Genomic DNA, 25,163 nt, shown 5'->3' with positions numbered 1-25,163 from the left:
AAGGGTGTCCCTGTACAAGTAGCATGTGCAAAGATCCTGAGGTAAAAAGAGAATGGGTATCTTCAGGTGGCTGAACAGGCCCCCCAGGCTTAAGGGTAGAAATTGAGGGGGCAACTGAGTTTGGGGAGGTCAGCAGGGGGCAGACCATGCAAGGTCCTTTCAGCCACATTAAGGAGTTTGGATTTGATCCTAAGAGCTGTGGGCAGCAAGGGAAGTTTTCAGCAGAAAGGGTAGTGCAGACAGATTCATGTTTTGAAATCTATGTTTTGAAGTGCTATGCTGGGGCTGAGGCTGAATGTGAATGAGAAGGAAGAAGGCCTGGATCAGAAGACAAGACAAGTGGTACTGCCAGGACATAAGGAGGGAGACAGAAAGGGTCCAGGACAGTGCCAGTGAGCTATGTAAGAGTCAGGGCCAAATGCTGCTGCAGACTGGGAGCTTGAGATTCTTGAGAGAAGAGAAGAGCAGGACTGGGCAGGCTTGACCATTAAAGCACCCACTTTGTGCCAGGCACTATTCCCAAAATGGCGATACAGCAGGGAACACAGTCAAACTAAGTCAACTTCCTTATGGAGCTGATATTCTCCTGGTGAGAGTGAGGCAGACAACTGAGCTACCATGTAATAGTAACATGCCAGATGGTGATAAGGTCTGGGGAGGAGAACACTCGGGGCTACTCTAGGGCAAATTATTTTGGGGGTAGTAGGAATGAGTTTGCAGGCAAAATTTGAGGGATGGGCCTTGTCATGCTCAAACAGGGAACCCCCACAAAGACGGATGCCCTCTTACACTCCAGCCATGCTGGGGAGGGCACTGCAGCCTGTAGCAGCTTGTGCCCACTGATGATTTCAGTGCACAGACTCTCCCCCAGACATTCGTCATGAGAGCCTGGCTTCCAGGCACACTGCCAGGCGCCAGCACCTACTGTGGGCACCACAGTGGGCTGTGTGATCCCAGGCGAGCAGCCACCTGGACCCCTGCCCTCTCCTGAGGCAGCACACACTCCAAACCTTCCTGGGTTTCCAGGGCAATTTGTCAGAGCTGTTCAGGAGCGATCAGAGGCTCCGGCTTCGTGTAGAGCTGACACCTGGGCGTTCCCAGGCAGGCAGGAAGCACGTGGCTTCCCGTCCCAGGGCTGTGCTGCAGAAATCGTCAGATACCCTTCTGGGGGCAGAGCCCCGAAAGGTAATGTGAGGGCCTTAGGATCCATTGGGGCCCACCCTACCTGTGTTAGCCAGGAGACTGGGGTCACACATGCCAAAGACCTCCTCCAAGAGTCACAGTCAGCTTGGGAAGAGGAACCCAGGCCAACGCAGGGAAGGTGGGACCATGAAGAGATCTTGGGGGAGAGAGCAGTGCAAAGGCCCTGCAGTAAAATGTTTCTGGCATGTATGGGAACAGGTTCCATGCAACTGGAGCAGAGTGAGTAGGAGGGAGAATGGAAGGAGCTGGAAGGCAGAGGGCCATTACAGGTGGCGTGTGGAGGGCTGTGATCTCACTCGGATATTCCCAGACTCCTCCAGCTGTATTTGGGGGGTGGGCAGGAGGAGGCCGCTGTGATGGTGAGCGGGCAGTGGTTGGTGGAGGTGGCCAGCGCTGGTTGGGTCCTCATAGACTTTGACCCCATAGCCTCTCTGCTTCTACTCTCTGAAGACCTGCCACTTCTGCTCCCAGGCCACAGGGTGGAATACGGCCACTCATGGCTACTACACTGGAGCATTATTCCAGCCACATGCAGGGGCTGACTAACTCTTGGGCCATGGCACACACCAGGGAGAGACGGTGAGATTGGTCCTGCAGTTAAGGTCAAGCACCAGGGGCCCACCTAAGGGTATCTGGGTGAGCAGTGTTATTTCCCAGGCTCTAACTATGTCCAGATCACAGCTCTACCACTAACCGGCCATGTGATCTCCATCGGTTTCTCTGAGGCTCCATTTCCTCATCTGTAAATGGGGGTAATGATAGGCTCTGTGGTCTAAGGCTATGTGGATGAACCGACATTATGCATTAAAGTACCTAGCACAGCCTTAACTGGTTTGGCTCAGTGGACAGAGTTTTGGCCTGCAGACTGAAGGGTCCCAGGTTCGATTCCGGTCAAGGGCATATACCTTGGTTGCAGGCACATCCCCAGTAGGAGGTGTGCAGGAGGCAGCTGATCGATGTTTCTCTCTCACCAATGTTTCTAATTCTCTCTCTCTCTCTCTCTCTCTCTCTCTCTCTCTCTCTCTCTCTCTCTCTCTCTCTCTGTCTGTCTCTCTCTCTCCCCCTTCCTCTCTGTAAAAAAATCAATAAAATATATTTTTTAAAAATAATAAAGCACCTAGCACAGGGCCTGAGATATATCTGGGTCCAAAAATATCAGCTGCTGCTAGATTTTTCTGATCACTCACTACATATTGATTGTGACTTCTGTTGTCATTGAAAGTACAGGCTGGTGGTTAAAATCAGGTTCTTTCTCTTGGGCCAGACTATCTGGGTTTGCACCCTGGCTCCATTCCCTCCCAGCTACGTCATTTGGGGAAATTATTTAATCTCTCTGAGCTTCAGTTTTCCCATCTGAAACATGGGGATGGTGGTAGTTCCTGCCTCTTGGGGTTGCTGAGCTAACTAAATGAAATGACAGCTGTAAGATGCTCAGAGCAGGGCCTGGCGTGTTCACACTTGGCGGAATCAGCACTGTCACTGTCTCCTGCTCCACCACTGCTCTTCCTCCTGAAGGCAGGAGCACAGTGCCCTTTGTGCTTGTCACCCACCCTAGGCCACCCATCAAGACCAGAGCATTGCACATATCCAAACAGCTGTGTGATTGCTCCATCTAGCTCAGGGGTGGGCAAACTTTTTGACTCGAGGGCCACAATGGGTTCTAAAACTGGACCGGAGGGCCGGAACAAAAGCATGGATGGAGTGTTTTGTGTGAACTAATATAAATTCAAACTAAACATCATTACATAAAAGGGTACGGTCTTTTTTTTTTTTTTTAGTTTTATTCATTTCAATCGGGCTGGATCCGGCCCGCGGGCCGTAGTTTGCCCACGGCTGAATTCTAGCCTATGGTTTTCAACCATTTTTGTAAGCTACAAAACCTTTTACTCCAACAAAATCTTCAGTGCTTCCCTGAGATATAACTTAGCCTCTGTGGGTGAAGGTGGGGTGAGAGTGCCAAGTCCAGAGCCCATGCTTTTAGTCTCTGGACCCATGATGTCCCCTTATAATAACTGCAACTCGGGGAGCGCATCCCTGTTTCCTCAGACCATGCAAGTACTTTGCACATATGAGTTCATGAGGCAGGTGCGTTGTTGTCTCATTTCTCAGAAGAGGAAACTGAGCCTCACAGAGGGAGGGAAGGAACTCGAGCAAAGGTTGCAGGTGTCAGTTGGAGCTGGGATCGGAACCTGGGTCAGGTGAGCAGCACGGCTCATGTTCTCATCCACTGCTTGGTGCTGCCACTGGTAAAAGCTAAGGCCCAGGGAGGACACCTGTCCACCCTGGTGCTTCCGAAAGAAAGTATGTTTACTCTGGATTGCTAGGCAGGTGAGGAACTCCACCCTGCACTGGGCACCTGGCACTGTTCATGTCCATTGGTGTGTGGGAAAGGGTGCCCACCTCAAGGGGCTGAACTGAGTGAGATGCACAGCATGTTCAGGAGAATAGTTTTTGGTTGAGACCATGCCATCCCTGAGGCACCATCTAGTCCTGAGCCTTGTCAAGGGTGAAGAAGGACACAGTCATGGGAATTTCTTTGTCTACAAGTAACAGAAAATCCCAGCTCAATTGAAGGAAGACGCTTAGCTCATAGAACATGAAATCCCAAGTTATGGAGGCCCCCGGGACTGGGTAAGTTCTTCACCCAGGGACCCATGTTCTTTCCCTGTTTTTGTTCTGCCTCCATCAGACTACAGGCCAGCTCCCCTCACAGTCTCAGAGTAGCTGCCATTCCACCAGAGAATCAGTGTCCAGTGGAAGAGGAAGTGTTGTTTTCTGCAAGTTTTTTGTTTTTGTTTTGATTTTTTATAGTTTATTGGTGTGGGGGGTGGGGGGAGCGGGGTGTGTTTAATTTCAGAGAGGAAAGGAGAGGGAGAGATAGAAACATCAATGATGAGAGAGAATCACTGATTTGGCTGCCTCCTGCACACCCCCTACTGGGGATTGAACCTGCAACCCAAACATGTGCCTCGAACTGTGATCTCCTCATTCATAGGTCCACACTGGATGGGCAGTTTATTGATTTTTAGAGAGACAGGAAGGAAGAGGGGAGAGAGAGAGAAATATTAATGTGAGAGTGCAACATCAATTGGCATCCTGCACGCTCCCTACCAGGAATTGAGCCTGAACCAGCAACCTCTCCATGCACAGGACAGTGCTCAATCAACTGAGCCACACTGGCCAAGGCTGTGTGTTTGTTTTTTAATGAAGAGATCTTCCCCAGAAATCGCCCAGCGGACAACACACATGCACACAGGGCACACACACACACACACACACACACACACACGCTCTCCCAACATCTCACTGGCCAGAAGTGGATCACAGGCCCACCCCACACCCATCCCAGACAAGTGTTGTCAACCAATCAGGATTTCTCCCCTGGATTGGGTATTAGGTCACCTTCCTCAAGCAAAGAATGAGTAAAATCAGCCTTCATCTATATAGGGTAAGGAGGCATTAGGATGACACGCTTAGTGTCTGCCTCAGGGCCTGAAGGGGAGCAAACCCATATCAAAAGAGTCAGTGGATAGCCCTGGCCAGTGTGTCTCGGTTGGGCAGCCTCCTGTGCACTGAAAGGTTGCCAGTTTGATTCCTGGTCAAGGCACATGCCGGGTTGCTGACTCAGTCCTTCAGTAGGGGGTGCCCAGGAGGCAGCTGATCAATGTTTTGCTCTCACATTGATGCTTGTCTCTTTCTCCCTAACCCCCTCTCTCTCTAAAAATCAGTTTAAAAAATTTTTTTAAAGACGCAGTAGATGGAGCTAGCTAGCAAACACAAAGACAAAGTGTGTTCACCCTTTTCCCTTCTTTAATCATCTCATGTTTTTTAGCTCACAGAAGTTAACATTACTGATAACAGGTAGAGAAAATATGTGATGTAGAAAGTAAAATGAGGGTAATATAATTTATGATATAATCACAGAGTGTCCCCTCTGCAGCCATTGAAGAGAGAGGGCCCTGTGTAGACTGACATGGAGCGAGCTCCAGAACATATTATTAAGGTCAAACCCAAGTGCAGAGCAAGCTTACTATGTGCTGCCTTTTATTTTACAAAGAACGTTGGGAGGATACACACTCCCTCACTCACGTGTGCTTGTGTATGCATAGGTGCTCTGTTGAAAGAGTAAAGGGTGGACCAAGGTTGCCTTGATGAGGGAGACTGGGGTATCAGATGGTGCTTTCTTTTGCCCTGTGTGCCATTTATATAGTTTCATTTGACTGTTATTCTGTACATGTTCCCTATCATTACTCTGTCCAGTGATATAGTAATATTAGTGTAAGCTCCCCCAGAGATTTTTCTCCAAACTTGTATCGGCCCAGTTTTTTCAAACATTTTTGACCACTCCCTTAAACAGGAAAGACACTTTACATTATAAGCCACCATGGACATCCCTAATGAAGTTCCACAAAACCATTTACCCTTACCTCACATGATGGTCATTGTTGGTTTTTATACTAGCCTATTTTTTCCCTCTTAATAATGGTCAGGAACCAATAAGTTGCTTTTATGATCCACAGTTGGGAAAAATATGCACATTCCTTTTTGTAAAAACAAAACAAAAAATGTTACATAATCATACAATATATGTACATTTAAAAAAGAAAGAGTAGAGCCATGCTTTGCACCATGCCTTGTTTCCACTTACAGACATCTGTTCTCATCCACAAACAGAAATCTACCTTATTCTTTGCACTGGCTGCATCATTTTGGATCACGTGGGTATGGTTGGAATGATCTTTTTAATCCTCTATGAAAAGACATTCAGGTCATGTCCAACTTTTCCTGGTTACACACAGCACCATAGTGACCATCTTGTGCAGGCTTTTCTGTGGCATGGATTTCTGGGCGTTCGTGTGTTAGATTGATGCTACTCATCCTTCACTTTTCAGCTCAGACGCCATTGCCTCCTTGGGGGAGCCCTTCTGCCCACTATAATACAGAGTCCATTCCCTGTGTTATATATTCCATGCCTCCCTGGACATCCCCCACAGATGCACAACCTAGGCCCTTTTAATAGCTGCTGCTAAATTGCAAAAAATATAAATAATTGGAGCTTGTTTTTTAAAAAATCTTTATTCTTGAAAGTTTGCTTTCTTTTTTAAATCCAGTCTGACAGTCTCTTTCTTTTAATTGGGGTGTTTAAGCATTTACATTTAATGAAATTATTGCTAATGAATGGGTTTACATTTTCTGTTTTGCTTTTGGTTTTCTATATGTCTGTCTTTATTGCTCCTCTGTTGTTTCTCTACTGCCTTTTGTGTTAAATGTATTTTAATGTACTGTTTAGAGTCCTCTTGATTTTGGGCTATTTTTTAGTTATTAAAATATGTGTCTTATCAGGATAATTTAGATTAATACTAATAATTCCAATATACCATAGAATCTTTTCTCCACTATAGCTTCATTCTCTTCCCTCCTTTGTACTATTTTCTCATGTATGTTATAAACCCAACAATATATTAATATTACTATTACTTTATGTAACTTTTGTCTTTAAAGAAGTTGGGTAAGAAATAAATTCTAACCCATAAATTTACCATCTTGGACCCTTCATTCCTCTATATGGCTTCAGATCACCACTTACGGTCATTTCCTTTCAGTCTGATGACCTCTTTTATTATTTTTTAGGCAGATGTGCTAGCAATGCATTTTCTCAGTCTTTATCTGGGAAAATATTTTGCCTTCATTTATGCAGGGTAGTTTTGCTGGATATAGAATACTTGATTGACAGATTTTCTTTAGTGTTTTGAAAATATCATTCCAGCCATAACCGGTTTGGTTCAGTGGATAGAGCATTGGCCTGCGGATTGAGGGGTCCCAGGTTTGATTCCAGTCAAGGGCATGTACCTTGGTTGCGGGCACATCACCGGTTGGAGATGTGCAGGAGGCAGCTGATCCATGTCTCTCTCTCATTGATGTTTCTAACTCTCTATCTCTCTCCCTTCCTCTCTGTAAAAAATCAATAAAATATATTTTTTAAAAAAGAAAGAAAATATCATTCCATTCCATTGTTTCAAATGAGAAGTCATCAGTTGGTTATATTGCTACTCTGTGTGTGACAAATCCTTTTTCTATTTTTGCTTTCAAGATTTTTATCTTAGTGTTTGACCTTCAGCTGGTTTTCTTGGGGGAGTGGGGGGTGAATGTCTTTGTATTTATCATGCTTGGGGTTTGTTGAGCTTCTTTTATGTGTAGATGAATGTTTTTCATCAAATCTGGGGAGTTTTTAGCTGTTATTTCTTCAAACCTTTCTTCTACCCCATTCTCTCTTCTGAAATTCTGATTGCACATATGTTGGTATGCTTTTACTATCCCAAACGTTCCACTGTGGCCAAACTTCCGTGTTCATTGAGCTGGGCAGGGGGATGGGAGGAACCCTAGGCCAAGATGCCTCAGATGTCTCTCTTCTTACCTGAAGTTCAGCAGTTTTTTAAGCATAAATGAATCTTGGTTTGTTATATGCCATTAGTTAATTTACAGAGTGCTAAAATGGTTGTTTTTGTCAAATGGTTGTTTTATGCTTTTGGGATCCAAGATTTGCCAATCTCCTCACTAGGTCATAGTCAGAAGTCCCACCCCTCTAATATTGCTAAATTGACCTTCAGAAAGGATTTATTTTTTTTTTAATTCTCACCCACGGATATTTTCTCCATTGATCCTTAGAGAGAGAGTGGAAAGGAGATAGGGGGAGAAGAGAGAGAGAGAGAGAGAGAGAGAGAGGAGAGAACGAACACACACATCGATGTGAGAGAGACACAATCAACACTTGCTCCAGTTGGGGTCAGGGATCAAACCTGCAAACAAAGTATATCCTTTGACCAGAAATCAATTCCATGACTCTTCAGTCTACAGGCTGATGTTCTAACCACTAAGCAAAACTGACCAGGGCAGAAAAGATTATTGACTTATACTCCAAAGGCATTAATTTTCTCATTAAATACCTCTTATTTGGAACTAGAGGCCTGGTGCACGAAATTCGTGCATAGGGAGGGGGAGCTCCCTCAGCCCAGCCTGCACCCTCTCCAATCTGGGACCCCTTGGGGGATGTCCAACTGCCTCTAGCAATCTGGGACCACTGGCTCCTAACTGCTCAGCTGCCTGCCTGCCTGATTGCCCCTAACCCCTCTGCCTACCTGCCTGGTCGCCCCTAACTGCTCTCCTTCCGGCCTGATTGCTCCTAACTGCTCCCCTTCTGGCCTGATTGCCCCTAGCCGCCTCTGCCTTGCCCCACACCCAGGACCCAGGCTTCCCTCCCTCTGTCCGGTCACAGACACCCGTGACCCAGGCTTCCCTCCCTCTGGCCAGCTGCAGGCACCCAGAACCATGCTGGCTTCACCCGGACTGGCCACAGCCGCAGAGGACTGTGGACAGGCGGCTTCACCTGGGCCACAGCCGCAGGCACCTGGAACCGCAGGGCAGGTGGTTTGTCCCTCTCCCGGGCTGCAGGTGCTGGCACCTGAGACTGCGGGGTGGGTGGCTTGTCCCTCTCCTGGGCTGCAAGCGCTGGCGCCCAGGACCACAGAGCATGCGGCTTGTTCCTCTCCCGGGCCGCAGGCACAGGCACAGCCACTGGTGCCCAGGACCGCAGGGTGGGCAGCTTGTCCCTCTCCTGGGCCACAGCCTAGCTGGTCCCCATTCCTCTCTCATGAGCTCATTTGTGCCTGGCTGGACCCCATTCTCTCTCCCCAGTATTGAGTGTCTGAGCTGTGATGGCGTGAGAGCATGATGGACCATTTGCATATTAGCTCTTTATTATATACTAGGGGCCCGGTGCACGAAATTCGTGCATTGGGTGTGTGTGGGGGGGGGAGTGTCCCTCAGCCCAGCCTGCCCCCTCTCACATACTGGGAGCCCTCAGGCGTTGACCCCTATCACCCTCCAATCGCAGGATCGGCCCCTTGCCCAGGCCTGATGCCTCTGGCCTAGGCGTCCGGCCCGGGCAGCGGAGACCTGCAGTGGCAGCGGCCCCGCAATCGTGGGCTTCGCTTTAGGCCCAGGCAAGGGACCCCTAGCTCCTGGGACTGCCAGCTTCGACCGTGCCCAGCTCCCATCGCTGGCTCCACCCCTACTTCCTGCTATCACTGCCCAGGGCGGAAAAGGCACCTGATTCTCCAATCATGGCTGGGGGGCAGGGCAAAGGCGGCCCCAGGGCCGCCTTTGCCCTGCCCCCCAGCTCTTAGCTCCCCCCTGGGTTTCCGATCACTGTCAGTGGCAGGGGGCTTCTTTCTGCTTTCCCTTTCGCATACCTGCATTGTGCCTACGTATGCAAATTAACCGCCATCTTATTGGCAGTTAACTGCCAATCTTAGTTGGCAGTTAATTTGCATATAGCCCTGATTAGCCAATGAAAAGGGTAGCTCGTACGCCAATTACCATTTTTCTCTTTTATTAGTGTTGATTATGCTTTTATTGGTCGAACAGACAACTGGACAACCGTACACTTAGCATATTAGGCTTTTATTATATAAGACTAGGGGCCCGGTGCACGAAATTCGTGCACTGGGTGTGGGGGGGGGGGGAGTGTCCCTCAGCCCAGCCTGCCCCCTCTCACATACTGGGAGCCCTCAGGCGTTGACCCCCATCACCCTCCAATTGCAGGATCGGCCCCTTGCCCAGGCCTGACGCCTCTGACAGAGGTGTCAGGCCTGGGCAGGGGACCCCCAGACCCCTCCGATTGCTGGCTCTGCCCCTTGCCCAGGCCTGATGCCTCAGCCAGAGGCGTAGACCCCCATCACCCTCTGATCACCTGATCGGCCCCTTGCCCAGGCCTGACGCCTCCGCCAGAGGTGTCAGGCTTGGACAGGGGACCCCCATCTCCCCCCGATCACTGGCTCTGGCCCCCGCCCAGGCCTGATGCCTCGGCCAGAGGAGTTGAACCTCATCACCCTCCGATCACCAATCACCGGATCGGCCCCTTGACCAGGCCTGAGGCCTCCGGCAGAGGTGTCAGACCTGGGCAGGGGACCCCCAGCTCCCCGCGGTTGCAGGCTCCGCCCCTGCCCAGACCTAACGCCTCTGGCTGAGGCGTCCGGCTCGGGCAGCGGGGACCCTCAGCTGCAGCGGCCCCGCGATCGTGGGCTCCGCTTTAGGCCCAGGCAAGGGACCCCTAGCTCCCGGGACTGCCGGCTTCGAACGTGTCCAGCTCCCATCGCTGGCTCCACCCCTACTTCCTGCTATCACTGGCCAGGGCGGCAAAGGCGCCTGATTCTCCGATCATGGCTCGGGGGCAGGGCAAAGGCGGCCCCAGGGCCGCCTTTGCCCTGCCCCCCAGCTCTTAGCTCCCCCCTGGGTTTTCGATCACTGTCAGTGGCAGGGGGCTTCTTCCTGCTTTCTCTTTCGCCTCCCTGCATTGTGCCTACATATGCAAATTAACCGCCATCTTGTTGGCAGTTAACTGCCAATCATAGTTGGCAGTTAATTTGCATATAGCCCTGATTAGCCAATGAAAAGGGTATCGTCGTACGCCAATTACCATTTTTCTCTTTTATTAGTGTAGATAAGATGGAATTGGACTTCCATTAAGAAGTCAATTGCCTCCGTGGTATAAGTGGTTGGCTCCCCAAGAATTGGGTCCTAGTCAACAGCATGAGGTTTGTTGTAGCATTAATTCCACAGGTATTCAGCATTTGTGATATTGAGCTATGGTTTGGATTAGGTCAGCTGGAATAGTGTCTGATATATAGTAGATGCCTTTAAAATTAATGAAGAGCTACATCACATATATATTTTAAATTTAAAACCCCACAAGTTGCCTTAACCGGTTTAGCTCAGTGGATAGAGCATCGGCCTGCAGACTGAAGGGTCCCAGGTTCAATTCTGGTCAAGGGCATGTACCTTGGTTGCGGGCACATTCCCAGTAGGGGGTGTGCAGGAGGCAGCTGATTGATGTTTCTCTCTCATCGATGTTTCTAACTCTCTATCCCTCTCTCTTCCTCTCTGTAAAAAATCAATAAAATATATATTTTTTAAAAAGATAAATCAGTCTACTTAAAAAAAAACACCCACAAGTTACCGTACAATATATTAACATGATCTCAGTTATATGAAAACATAATCCTCACTCCCCATATCCCCTATTTCTGATTGTGTATATTTTAATGCATAGGAAAAGGTTAAGGCCATAGAGCAAACTGTAAGCTTTGGTTGCCTATAGACAGGCAGTCAGGATCACCACCTTCAGATGTGTAGATTGTGCCTAGGAGGAGGGGAATCTCACAGGGGGTCATCCACCCATAGAGGGCTATGTTTTTAGATTCCCATAGAGGAACTAAATGTGTTAGAAGGGCATTTCTGGTGGGATTGAGTGCTGTGCAGCAGCTGTACCTTTAGAATTTTCTGCAGCAGCAATGTATTTATGTGTCTCTTGGTTTAATGAACATTTTTATTTCCCAAGAGTACATTTAAACAGATCTGTTTTGTGATATGGGATAAATTTCATCTCTTAATTCTTTCATTTTTACTTTGCAGTGACATGAACTCAAGGGCTGGGTACCCTGCTCAAGTTTACAAAACTACCAGTGCAGAGACTCCTCAACCTTCACAGCTGGCCCAGTCCAGCTCCTTCCAGCTCTCTGCCTCCGTCCCCAAGTCCTTCTTCTCCAAGCAGCCTGTGGGGAATAAACACCCAACAGGGTGGAAGAGAACAGATGAGCCCCCGCCACGGCCACTCCCCTTTCCTGACCCAAAGAAGTAAGTGTCTGGTCACCCACTAAGGCAATGCAGGATCAAAGGCTGAGTGTCTTGGGGCCTGGAAGACAGTGACACCTCAGTCACTGATCATCAGGACATTGTGCCAATCCGTACACTGGGAGTACAGCTGTGAACAGGTGCACTGGGGTCCCTGCCCTCAGAGAGCTGACATTTTGGTTGGGGAGACAGAGAATAAATAGGGTAACTAAGAAAAGCACACAGTGCCCAACTGGCATGGCTCAGTGGCTGAGCATCGACCTATGAACCAGATCACGGTTCGATTCCCTGTCAGGGCACATGCCCATTGGGGGGCATGCAGGAGGCAGCTAATCAGTGATTATGATCATTGATATTTCTATCTCTCTTTCCCTCTCCCTTTCACTCTGAAATCAATAAAAATATTTTTTTTAAAAAAAAAAAAAAAGAAAAGCACATAGTAGGTCAGTCAGCGGCTAGCACTGTATAGTGTCTGGATGAGGAACATTCCAGGCAGAAGGAATAGTAACTGCAGAGACCCATGCTTGGTCTGTAGGAGGAAGGCCAGTGGCTGGAACAGCATGAACACGTGAGATCAGAGAGACGATGCGGACAGGTCACTGAGGGTCTTGTGACCTGTCTTGGCATCTGCTGTAAGTGAGGTGGCACCACGGAAGGGTGTGGAGCAGAGGAGAAACATTATCTAAATTGAGTGTCCTTGGGGCCCCTACCTCTGCAGGTGGGGCAGGGCCTGTGAGGAGCTTCTGTGACTGTCCAGGCAGGAGACAAGGAGGCTGGAACAGGGTGGAGGCCCAGGAGGATATGGGCTGCTTCGGAATAGATTCTCTGTAGTAGGAATAGACAGAGTTGTTGGCAGGTTGACTGTGGTGTGAAAGAAGGCAAGGTAGAGATGATAACAGCTCTTGTAGCCTTGAACTAAGATGGGACTGAGCAAGGAGCAGGCTTGGGTGGAGCTCCGGAGCTCAGTCCTGGATGGGTTACATTTGCAATGTGCAGAAGGCATCGCAAATGCCGTCAGGGGAGGAGTCTGGAGCTCAGGAAAGAGGTCAGGCTGGAGAGAGAAATGTGGATGTCATCATCATAAGGTGGAGGAGCTCACCCAGGACCAGATGTGGGTAGAGAAGAGGGAAGGTGTAAGACTAGGCCCAGTGTAAGACTGGGCCTAAGGAGGAGCCCAGGCAAGTGTGGGGTTTGGGGAGCCCAAGAGTGATGGACCGGAAGCTGTCAGATGGATGAACCTGATGCCTGTGTAGGAGTGAGCCTCATGGAGGTGACTGGAGGGTGCAGGAGAGAAGGGTGGAGCAGAATTGGAGGCAGCTGTGTGTGAAGTTCGTAAGGAGAGTAGTATGCAGTTAAGAAAGGGTTTTTGTTTTTTTAAGGTAGGTGGAAATGATGTCTAACATTTATGAAGTCCTCACTGTACGACAGTCTTGGTTCTAAGCTAATGTGTGTCGATTAATTCAGAGAATCTCACAGGATTTCCATGAGGTAGACCTATTGTTCATTCCCAGACTCACGCAGCTGGTGAGGGAGGGAGCTTGGCTCGGAGTCTGGGAACCTGGGCCAAGGCTCCTCTTCTTTTGTGTGGGAGCAGACCTGTCTTCCTCCGTTCTGTTTGTAAGGTTGTCCTTCTTAACCTGGATGGAGCCATTCAAATGTGTGAATAACACAGAGCTCATAAGGACAAGAGTCAGGAGACAGAAGCCAGGTCCCCGGAGATGGTGGTGGGCAGGCAAGCCTGCTGCAGTCACACTGAGAATCCAGTTCACACACCTAACAGCCATCCAGGCCGCTCTGAAAACGAGGTTCACATCCTCGCTCCCCTGAGTAAAATCCCCAGCAGCTTACCCCTTTCCAGGATTATTGATAAAGTCACACATTTACTGAGGACATAATTTGTACCAGGCAACAGTGCACCATGTGTTTTGCCCAAACTCCCATCCAGACTCTACATGATCTTCCCTTTTGTCCCCTTGCCTTCATGTCCTCTCACTCTCCCCCTCGCTCACTGCCCTCCAGCCACGTTGACCTCTCGCTGCTCCTCAAACTTGCCAAATACAGTGCTGACCTCAGGGCCTTTGCAGGGGCCTGGACACTCTTCCCCCAGGTCTTCTGGCTGGCTCCAGAGGGGCTTAGTCTAATGCCCCCTCCTCAGATGGGCCTTTCCAGTCTTCCATAGCCCCTGCCATCATTCTCACTTTTCTCTGTTGCATTGCCTATTGCCCCACAGGAAAAAAGGTACTATTGTCTTGGTCACTTGTCACCTGCCTGGCACTCTGTGGGTGCTCTGTCAGAGAAAGTATGAGCCATGCATCTCATTCTCACCTCATCCCCGTATGATCCTGTAAGGCCCCCACTTTTCAGAGTGGCCAGAGGGCCAGGCCCTGCTGGCCCTGTTATGTTCTCCACAGTGACAGCTGCTCTGGCCACCCTTCCCCTGCGTGCTGTTCCCTCTGGCTAGGTGCCTCCAACCTCAGCTGACTCACTCCTACCCCCCTGCATTGGTGTGCGAGGTCTGCCGAGACAAATACCAGAGTGGCTCAACAACAGAAATTTATTTTTCCACAGTTCTGGAGGTTACAAGTCTGAGACCAAGGTGTCTGCAGGGTTGGTTCTTTCTGAGGACCTTGAAGCAAACCTGTTCCACATCTGTCTCTCAGCTTCTGGTGGTTTGCTGGCAATCCGGGACTTCTTGGCTTCTGCCAATTCACCTCAATCTCTGCCTTCATCTTCATACATTGTTCTCCCTGTGATGTCTCTGTCCACATTTCCCCTTTTCATAAGGATAACAATCATATTGGATTAGGGTTCACCTTAATGACCTCATTTTACCTCGATTACCTCTATAAAGACTCTATTTATAAATAAGGTCACATTCTGTGATCCTTGTTTTTAGGACTTCAATATATCTTTTGTGGGGAGACCCCTAATACCAGCCCTCAGGTATCAATCAGCACAGACATGCCATACTCGGAGAAGCCCTCCTAACCCCCGTCCAGGCTCCTCCCTCCTGCTGACCTCATGGTGCTTTTCTTCCATGGTGAAGGTCCCAGGGCACATCATGCCGCTTTGTTGCACCTGCTGGACAGAGAGATTTAGGAGAGCAGAGACACCTGGACCTCAACTAGAGCCTGGTACATAGTAAATGCTCAGAAAATAGACCTGGACACATGACAGTCCTAAACAAACAGCCACCTCCTTTTTCCCAGGAAGGCTGTGTGTGTGTGTGTGTGTGTGTGTGTGTGTGTGTGTGTGTGTGTGTAAACCATAAAATATTTGAAGACACAAAGAGTTTCATGGGTTCTTATAATATTCATTAATTGATACTTAAGTTTTCATCGTATTGTAAATACTATTAATTTAGAATTATTGCTCTTCTCCATATATTCCCATTTCATAAAGCTTTCTAGTTCAAGCTCTCCCTGAGCATTTTGGAGATAGTATCTTTGTCATTGTTAGAGACATTTCTGAGTCACTAACCTAGTTTTCCAGAAAATATCATCACTTCCAGCTAAATTATTTGAGATTAAACATGTTTTTCTTTTTTTTAGAGAGAGAGAGAGAGAAAGGGAGAGGGATAGAGAGATAGAAACATTGAAGAGAGAAAAACTTCCATCAATTGGCTGCCTCCTGCAAGCCCCCTATTGGGGATCAAACCCTCAACCCAGGTTTGTGCCCTGACTGGGAATCAAACTGGTTACTTCTTAGTTCCTGGGTCAGTGCTCAACCCTGAGCCACACTGGCCAGACTGATCATGTTTTTCTTGATGCTGTTACTGAAATTTTATCTCAAGGCATAAGAACTCATTTGTATAACTTATTTACCTACATTTACATACCTGCTTTACCAGGTACTGTTGTAAGCCCTTTACCTGCATTAACTCATTTAATCCTCACTACAGAATGGAGAGATGAGAAAAATTGAGGTGCAGAATGATAAAGTCACTTGCCCAAATTCACTCAGATAAAGTTAATTACTGCAACTATTACAAATGCTGGTTTTATAGTTGTTGGCCCCACAAGTCACCACATATTATGATCTTATCTCCCCCAGGACAATTACCTAATCTATCTACTATATTTCTTTGCCTCCTTGCTCATTGGTTCTGGTCACACTGAGGCTGTGCATCCACCAGAGAAATGGCAGTGGCTGTGGCTAACACAGGGATCCCTGCCTTCAGCCACACTACTCTACTTGGGTTGGCCCCATTCTCCTGGCTATCCCATGAGAAGGATCCTGTTTCTATCACCATTTCCAGATGAGACACAGTACCCAGCCCAGGTCACCCAGCCAAAAAGTGGCAGAGCTAGGATTCATACCCAGCAAGATAACTAACAGCATCTCATCATGTGAGAGACTCAGGGAGGACACGCACACAAAGCAGTGACTCACATTTTCTGAGGATGGGTTTCTTGGAGGGAACAGTCTCTTCTGTATTTGGCACTCCCTGTTGAGCACATGCTCTCTTTGGTGAACAAAAGATGCAGTGAGCTAGTGAAGGGCGGGGAATCTGTATGCAGAGGGAATTGAGAGCATCTGCCACAGAAGGTCCCTCATGCTCAGTCCTTCTGCTGCAGACCCCAGTCAATGCTGGCAGCTCCGTCTCAGGAGATGGCCAGACAGCACCCTGAGACCACTTTGTCCCAGGACTCTTAATTGATTGACCTATTGTATCCCAACCTTTAGAGAGGCAGAACAACATGGGGGTGAGGGCAGGAATCCCTCATTGGCTGCTTACCCCCTCTTTAACTCCTCAGTTTCCCTCTCTTTCTTTTTTATTTTATTTTTTAATTCTTAAATTACAGTTGACATTCAATATTATATTAGTTTCAGGTGTACAACACAGTGATTAGATATTTATACAAAGTGATACCCCCCCCCCAATAAGTCTAGTACCCTCCTGGCACCATACATAGTTATTACAATACAATAGAAAGGAAATTAATTAGAAGAAATACTTTGATATTGCTATTTGCCCTTTCTCTATAATAGAAGTGTCAGAGATGAAAGAATATTAGTAAAATGTATATGAAAGTCTTATATAATAAAACCCTAATATGCAAATCAACCAAATGTTGAGCGTTTGCCCCCCAAGAGGGAGGCGACTGGTGGCAGCACGATCAGGGGGTGGGGCCGACCAGCGGGGGGCGGGGGGAGGGTGGGCAGGGAGGGCCAGTTGCCCCACCCACCAGTCACCCCACAGATCAGCCCTGATCGCTGTCAGGCCTAGGGACCCTACCCTATATATTGGGAACAGTCTCTTAGATTTAAAAATTAAAACCTGGTAAGGCTACTCTAACACTGAAAAAACAGGATGATACAACAATGACATGCATGGACTCTGGCTTGCACATTTATGGTTATCCCTGATTCTGACACTTATACTAGTAACTGTGTGACAAAGCCAATTACTTAACTTCTCTCTGCTTCAGTTTTTCCACCCATAAGATGGGGAAAATGGTGCTGCTGCCTCAGAAGGATCATGTTATATACTACTTTTTATAATCAGGGCCAAAAAATGTAGCTGCCCATACAACAAACAAGATGCTTTTCACCTGTATGAAAAGTATGGTCACTGGTGCATACGGCGTCCCAGATTGTGAGAGGGGATCGGGTCTGAACTGGCAGTCAGACATCCCCCAAGGGTGCAGGCCAGGCTGAGGAAATCACCCATCCACCCACCCCCTGTGCATGAATTCCATGCACCGGGCCTCTAGTAATATATAAATTGATGAATAAGTAAATAATAACAACGTGATATAAAAACAAAAACATGATATAAAAACAACAGAAACATAATATAAAAACATTGATAAAAACAATGATTGACAAATTGATTAAACTTATTCTAATATCTCCCTGTATACCACATTAAGAGTGAAAACACTTTCAGAGTGCTCAACTAATTTCCCTTGTGTGAAGTATTTACAACTTTAACGTCATATGCTCTTCAAACTCGAGAGAAAGCAACATATAACTGACCATGTCTGAAAACAGGTTCGGGTAGGAATATTCCTACTCTGACTAGAGTTTGTCCTTGTGATTTATTAATAGTCATCACAAATGCTGGCATCATGGGAAACTGTCTTTGAATTAATTTAAATGGGAAGCCAGTGTCAGACGGGGACAAATCAATTCTTGGAATCAGAACAGCCTCTCCTTCCGCAGATCCTGTTAATACTTCAGCTTCAATTATGTTAGGTTGCAATCTTGTGATAATAAATGTAGTACCATTACAAAGACCCCATTTACTATTAAAATTTCTCAGTAGCATGATGATTGCACCTACTTTCAATTTTAATTTATGACACGGCATTCCCGAAGGAGTAATACTATTAAGAAATTTGATGGGAAAGTTTTCCTTTTTGGCATCATCTGTGGAATCAATGGAATCATCACTCAAATAGGTATAAAAATCCCCATTGAGTATATCCAAAATTCCTTCATTTAGTTTATGAACATGCTCATTTTTAGGACAAAGAGTTGCATGTTTACACTATTTCCAAAGGTAGCTTCAATAGTAGATCCGTTACAAATCATTTCACAGGGGATTTCAATAATATCCATTCCTAAATGAAAACTGCTATCAAGTTTGCCATCTCCAAGTTTTATTAGCCATTCACTATAAGCAAAGTCCTCTGATCTCATATTTGTTTTAAGAGACAACTGTCTGAAACATCCCTAAACATTACAGTACTTTAAACTCATTTGTACTATGGCTGATCGCATAGCATACAGCACAACACTGAAATATTGTTGAAAATCCCCTCTGAAAAGGAGAACTTTTCCATCAAATGCAACATTCAGATTCATAATTTCTCTTAGTATCTATATGTGGCATTTATAGCATGACTGATGCCATGGTGCATTCATCAATAATGAGAAGTTGGGCCTTTTTTAATGGTTTTAGCAACTTCACTCTTTATATCGAGTTTAGAAATTGAAGTTTCACTTAATGGAATTGGTAATTTATATTGGGAATGAAAGGTTCTTCCACCGAGGAGTAAATTTGCAGCAATTCCTATAGACGCTGTGGGTAAAACAGTACCACCATGACCTCTAATATAATGTATTAGAACTTTATAAAAATATTTTTTTCCACTACCACCTGGACCATCCAAGAAAAAGCATTTGGGGTGTACAGTTTGATCTTCGATGGCAGAAGTTATAGTCTGAAAGGCTGCCAATTGTTCATCGTTCAGAGAATTGATCAAAACCTCTGCTTGTTGTTGTTCGTACGATTCATCACATGTGTTTGTATTCGTTAATAAAGGATAGTCCGGAAGTTTGAAATCCGAACATTTCATTCCATGCAATGTGAATACTTCTTGAATTTTGTTAAGGGCGTGCATTTCATAATTCACACAGGCATGCATGAGTCAACGTTTATTTTTAAATTGCCAGTGTGCATCCTATGTACCGGCCAGACAGATGGACGGATGGACGCACGTACTCACAGTCGGTCAGATTATTGAACAAATTCCCTATGCTGGGTCAACGCTCAACCACTTGTGACTGTGTTTATAACTGGCAATTTGTACTTTTTTTTTCCAGGATTAACCAAAGCTCTTTATTCTTCTACTTTATTTGTTCTAATTCTCTACATTTAGAATCCAGAGAACATAGCTTTTATCTTTTTCTTTACATCATTTATCTGGTCATGGGAAAAAGTAGTGGAAAGCAGCATTTTCAGCCAAGAGATTTGCAGGAGTTGATATATTTATTTACAGTGAAGATACTCAGTGGAATGGGCAATTTGTGCTTTTTAATCCCTGCTCCTTTTTCACCCATCCCCCCAAATCTCCTCTCATTCAGTAACCATCAAAATGTTCTCTGTATCTATGATTTTGTTTCTGTTTTGTTTGTTTTTTATAATATACCTATAAGTGAAATCATATGGTATTTGTCTTTCTCTGACTTACTTCACTTAACATAATACCCTCTAAGTCCATTCATGTTGTTGCAAAAGGCCAAATTTTCTTCTTTTTTTAATGGCTACTATTCCATTGTATATATGTTCTACTTCTTCTTTATCCACTTGTCTATCAATAGACACTTAGGTAGTTTCCATATCTTGGCTATTGTAAAAATAATGCTGCAGTGAACATAGGGGTATATGTCTTTTCGAATTAGTGTTTTGGGTGTCTTCAGATAAATACCCAGAAGTGGAATTTCTGGGTCATATGGTAGTTCTATTTAAAATTTTTTGTTGTCTTTTTTTTTTAATCCTCACCCAAGGATATGTTTGTTTGTTTTTTCATTGATTTTAGAAGAAGGAGGGGGAAAGAAAAACATCAGTGTGAGAGAGAAACATAATATGCACCACCCCACCTGGGAATCTAACCCACATCTTGGGCATATGCCTTGACCAGGAATTGAACCCTCCACCTTTCAGAATAAGCTCAACCAACTGAGCCACAAACCTCTAGGCTATTTTCCATAGTGGCTGCCCCAATTTATAATCCCAAGCTTCCCTCTCTTTAAATTGGGATGACAGTCCTGCCTCTAGAGTTGCTGTGAAGACTTACTGAGTTAGTTCATGTGAGACACACCTTCCCCGCCCCCAGCACTGAGTTCAAGTTGCACAGGACTTAGCAGGTGAGGGCATGACAAGGTGAATGGCTTCCCAGGCTGACTGGGGGAGGCCAGGCTAGAGCAGGAGACAACCAGCAGCCCTCAACTGTCCCGATCTTGACCCAGTTGAAGGGCTCACACTGCCCTGCAGGCTAGGGGTCCCTCAGCCACCTGAGAAGCCTCCCAAGGCTGACACAGCCAAGAACAGGCCTCAGCTCTTCCAGGGATTGTCTACACTGACACCACTTATCCCTGAGTGGGAAGCAGGTCAGCCACAGCACACAGGGTTGTTCTTAGGTATATGTGTGTTGGCCCCTGGCCCCCAAACCCAGAGCCCAGTGAGGAGGATGCAGGCCCTGGAGGAGAGCCTCTATCGTTACCTAAAGAGTGGAGTGGTGGTTAGGGAGGGCAAGCCCAGTGGGTCACACCCGAGGACCCAGGCCCCAAGCGTCCTCATCTGTAAGAGGCACAGCCCTGCCTCATATAGGACAATTGAGGAGATGAGATGAAACAATGCATGTGAAGGGCAGCTGGGGCCTGGGAGAGAGTGAGCACTCAGCAGGTGAGCTCTGTTGCTGCTGCTGATACTACAAGTGCAGTCAAGGACAAGCCTGAGTTCACCCTAGTTCACACCCCAGCTCTGCTGTTGTGTGTCAAACCCTTCAGAGCATCACTGCCCTTGCCTGCAGAGTGAGGTGATGGTAGCACCAAAGCCTCTCACATTTATTACTGTGAGGAATAAATGCCACCACATGAGACACACTGGCCCCAGGTGAGGCCCACGTCACAAGGAGCTGCTGATGTCACAGTTTGTATACATTGAACTCCGCTTTCATCATGAGAGAATCTCAGGGTGGCTCAGAGCATCAGGTAGATATGGATTCTGGGTGTTCCTAATTCACTGTGCCTCAGTTTCCCCAGCCTTAAAAGGCAAAGACTCTGAGTACTTACATCCAGAAGTGGCATGAGGATTCAGTGAGTCACAGAGAAGTGCCTGGTCATTGTTGGTTGGACTGACGGACATTGGCATCTGGTAGTGATGGACATTGGCACCTGGCATTTGGGCGGCCTCCTTTTTCAGGTTTAGGACCCCTGTGTCCAGCACAGCACACCCACAGCAGAAGCAGGGAAGGCCTCTCTCCGATGACCCCACCCCTGGAAGGGCTGCCCCACTCCGCCAACTCTCCCAACTCTCCCTTCCAGGAAACTCTGCCTGCTGCCTGAGGTTCAGACCTGTGAGTGTCCTCAGTTGGCGAACCCCCAGCTCAGGCAGGCCGGCAGTGGTGCTAATTAGCTTAATTAACCCGCCCCGAGGGAGCTGCCCCAGTTGGAGGCCAGAACTCCCAGTCAGCTTGGGATCAACCAAGTTGGAGCCTTTGGTTGCCTTGTCAGGGTCCTAACTGCAGAGCCTTCTTGGTAATTTTTCTGTCTTTTTATTCTTTTCTAATATAAGTGGTTTAATTCCACATGACAAAATCCAACTTCAGACAACATAGGCAAATTAGGTCAGAACCTTGAGGAGAGGCTCTGGATGTTTTCTTCATTTGCGTTTTAAAATGTACCATATGCACAGGGTTTTAAAAAAAATCAAACTAGTACAAAAAAGTTAGCAGTGAAAACTGAGCCTTTCTCCTTGCCTGGCCCCAGCCATCCAGCTCCCTCCCAGAAGCAACCATTATTTCCTTTCTCCCGTATCCTTCAAAAAAAGTGCCAGACTGGACCAAGCATGTGTGAGGGAGGGTGCTTCCCTTGCCTACTTTATGTATCTCTGTGGTCACCTCCTGTCTCTGCACTTCTGCCTTTTTCACTTTTTAAAAAATATATATATTTACTAGAGGCCCGGTGCACAAAAATTTGTGCACTCGGGGCAGGGGGTCCCTCAGCCTGGCCTGTGCCCTCTCGCAGTCTGGGACCTCTCGGGGGATGACCACCTGCTGGCTTAGGCCCGCTCCCCAGGGGATTGGGCCTAAGCTGGCAATCAGACATACCTCTGGCAGCCCGAGAGTCATTGGGGGATGTCCACTTGCCAGCAGGGAGCAGGCCTAAGCTGCAGTCTGACATCCTTAGAGCTGCTGAGGAGGCGGGAGAGGCTCCCACCACCACCGCTGTACTGGCAGCCGTCAGCCTGGTTTGTGGCTGAGCAGAGCACCCCCTGTGGGAGTGCACTGACCACCAGGGGGCAGCTCCTGCATTGAGTGTCTGCCCACTGGTGGTCAGTGTGTGTCATAGTGACCAGTCATTCCCAGTTGTTCTGCTGTTGGGGTCAGTTTGCATATTACCCTTTTATTATATAGGATAGATGCCTGGTGCATGGGTGGGGGCCGGCTGGTTTGCCCTGAAGGGTGTCCCGGATCAGGGTGGGGGTCCCGCTTGGGTGCCTGGCCAGCCTGGGTGAGGGGCTGATGGCTGTTTGCAGCTGGTCACACCCCCTCCAGGGTGGGGGTCCCCACTGGGGTGCCTAGCCAGCCTGGGTGAGGGGCTGATGGCTGTTTGCAGGCTGGTCAAGGCCTCCCCCCCAGTGGGGACCCTCACCCCATGGAGGTTTGGCCAGCCTGGGTGAGGGGCTGATGGCTGTTTTCAGGCTGGCCACGCCCCCTTTAGGGTTGGGGGGTCCCCACTGGGGTGCCTTGCCAGTCTGGGTGAGGGGCTGAGGGCTGTTTTCAGGCTGGCCAAGCCCGCCGCCAACGGAAGCTCCCAGTCTCTCCTTTTTCTCTTTTCTTTTTTATTCTGGGATTTATTTACCCTCTATAATTGAAACTTTGTAGCCTTGAGAGGAGCTCAGAGCCGGCAGGAGGGAGGGAAGCTTGGCTTCCTCCATCACCAGGGGCAACCCAGCCTCCTGCTCGCTCCAGCTCCATGGCCACGGCCAGCTGAAAGCAGGTATCTGGGATTTATTTTTCTTCTATAATTGAAACTTTGTTGCTTTGAGTGGAGCTCAGAGCTGGCCGCAGCAGGCACAAAGCTTGGCTTCCTCCATCATTGGGGCAACCAAGCCTCCTGCTTGCTCCAGCTCCGTGGCTGCCGGCCGCCATCTTGGTTGGGTTAATTTGCATTTAGTCACTCTGATTGGCTGGTGGGCATGGCTTAAGGCATAGCGAAGGTATGGTCAATTTGCATGTTTGTCTTTTATTAGTGTAGATTAACTTCAGAGAGGAAGGAAGAGGGACAGAGAGAGAGAAAAGAACATCAGTGATGAGAGAGAATCCTTGATTGGCTGCCTCCCCCATACCCCCTACTGGGGATCAAGCCTGAAACCTAGGTATGTGCCCCTGACCAGAATCGAACCCAGGACCCTTCAGTCTGCAGGCCGATGCTCTATCCACTGAGCCAAACCGGCTAGGGCTTCACTTGTTCTTTTCTCTTCAAATACCTTGACAAAGGTTCCATATTAGCATATAGAAGGTAATCTCTTCTTTCTAAGGTCAGAGTAGTTCATGTTATCCTCCGAGGGTATTATGTTTTGACAACTGTAGAAACCAGAGATCTTAGAAAAAAGGAAGAATATCAAAGCTATACAAGCCCATTTTGGTTTGGGTTTTTTTAACCTGGAATTAATGCCATTGTAAACTATTGCTTGGACTTTACAATTTATTTTTTTGAATATATTTTATTGATTTTTTACAGAGAGGAAGGGAGAGAGAGAGTTAGAAACATCGATGAGAGAGAAACATCGATCAGCTGCCTCCTGCACACCTCCTACTGGGGATGTGCCCGCAACCAAGGTACATGCCCTGGACCGGAATCAAACCTGGGACCTTTCAGTCCACAGGCTGATGCTCTATCCACTGAGCCAAACCGGTTACGGCTTGGACTTTACAATTTAGAAAAAAACATTGGAAAATTTCTTCCAGAAAAAAGAAAATAAGTAAAAGTGATTAGTTGACTCTCCAAACTGAATTTCATCATACTTTTTTTCCCTTTAGACATGTCACAGCAGCCCACTAATAGTATCAGGCCATGAAACCTGCAATAGGCGAGACAGATGCAGATTTGAGGGTCAGGGGAGAAAGTTCTAGCCTGACTTCTTCCACTGTAGAATTAGGAATGTGCCGTTAGACCTAGCCATCCTCAGAGCTGGGAAGGAGATTTTAGCAAATGAACACAAACTAAACAGTGGGAAGGAATACTCATTCTTTTGGCTTAACTTGTCAAGGTATCTTTTTCTTTCTGTTTTATGAAAGTCATTTAAGCTTGTAAAAGGAAAGAAGAAAGGAAGGCAGGGAGGGAGGAGGAAGATAAGAGGTTGCTAGGAAGGAAGGAGGGAGGGAAAGAAGGAAGGAAGGCTTCATCTGATACTCATTAACAACTACATTTAACTGCCCACAGTGTGGCACTCCTGTTCCTGATTGCCACAGGACACAGAACACAGAAGGCTGCAAGTTAAGGTGGAAGGAGAGAGAACGCAAATGCACAATACACACAACAAATCCTCATGAAGTGACTTCAGAAAAGAAAAAGCACAGGATTGCATGATTGAGGGCACCTGGGCTGGGAGTGAGTACCAGGAGGTTGAGTGGTCAGGGGAGGCCTCTTAGAAGAGGTGACATTTGAGCTAAGCTGGATGGATGAGAAGTTGCCATTCATTCATGGAGAATGCTGGGCAGGGCACTCTAGGCAGACAGAAAAGCCTGTGCAAGTGCCCTAGGGTAGGGACGTGCCTGGTGTTTAAGGAACAGTGGGAGGCCTGTGAAGATGGA

At 47.4% G+C, this 25,163-nt stretch overlaps 1 protein-coding gene across 12 annotated transcripts in view; it reads left to right on the top strand.

Annotated features, from left to right (window-relative positions):
- SIPA1L3 (signal induced proliferation associated 1 like 3) overlaps positions 1-25,163 on the top strand; it is a 312,053-nt gene that overhangs the window by 266,054 nt on the left and 20,836 nt on the right. For 11 of the 12 annotated variants that reach the window (XM_059666685.1, XM_059666686.1, XM_059666687.1 and 8 more), the window contains one exon: positions 11,674-11,895. The exons of the other annotated variant lie outside the window; for it this stretch is intronic. In XM_059666685.1, coding sequence (XP_059522668.1) covers positions 11,674-11,895 — 222 coding nt within the window. The remainder of the gene's footprint in view (positions 1-11,673; positions 11,896-25,163) is intronic. 12 annotated transcript variants of the gene reach the window in all.

Source organism: Myotis daubentonii, chromosome 15 (genome assembly GCF_963259705.1).
Source record: "Myotis daubentonii chromosome 15, mMyoDau2.1, whole genome shotgun sequence".
In the NCBI taxonomy this organism is placed as follows: Eukaryota; Metazoa; Chordata; class Mammalia; order Chiroptera; family Vespertilionidae; genus Myotis; species Myotis daubentonii.
The sequence above is the reverse complement of the archived record's forward strand: the minus strand, read 5'-3'. Positions and strand labels throughout refer to the sequence as shown.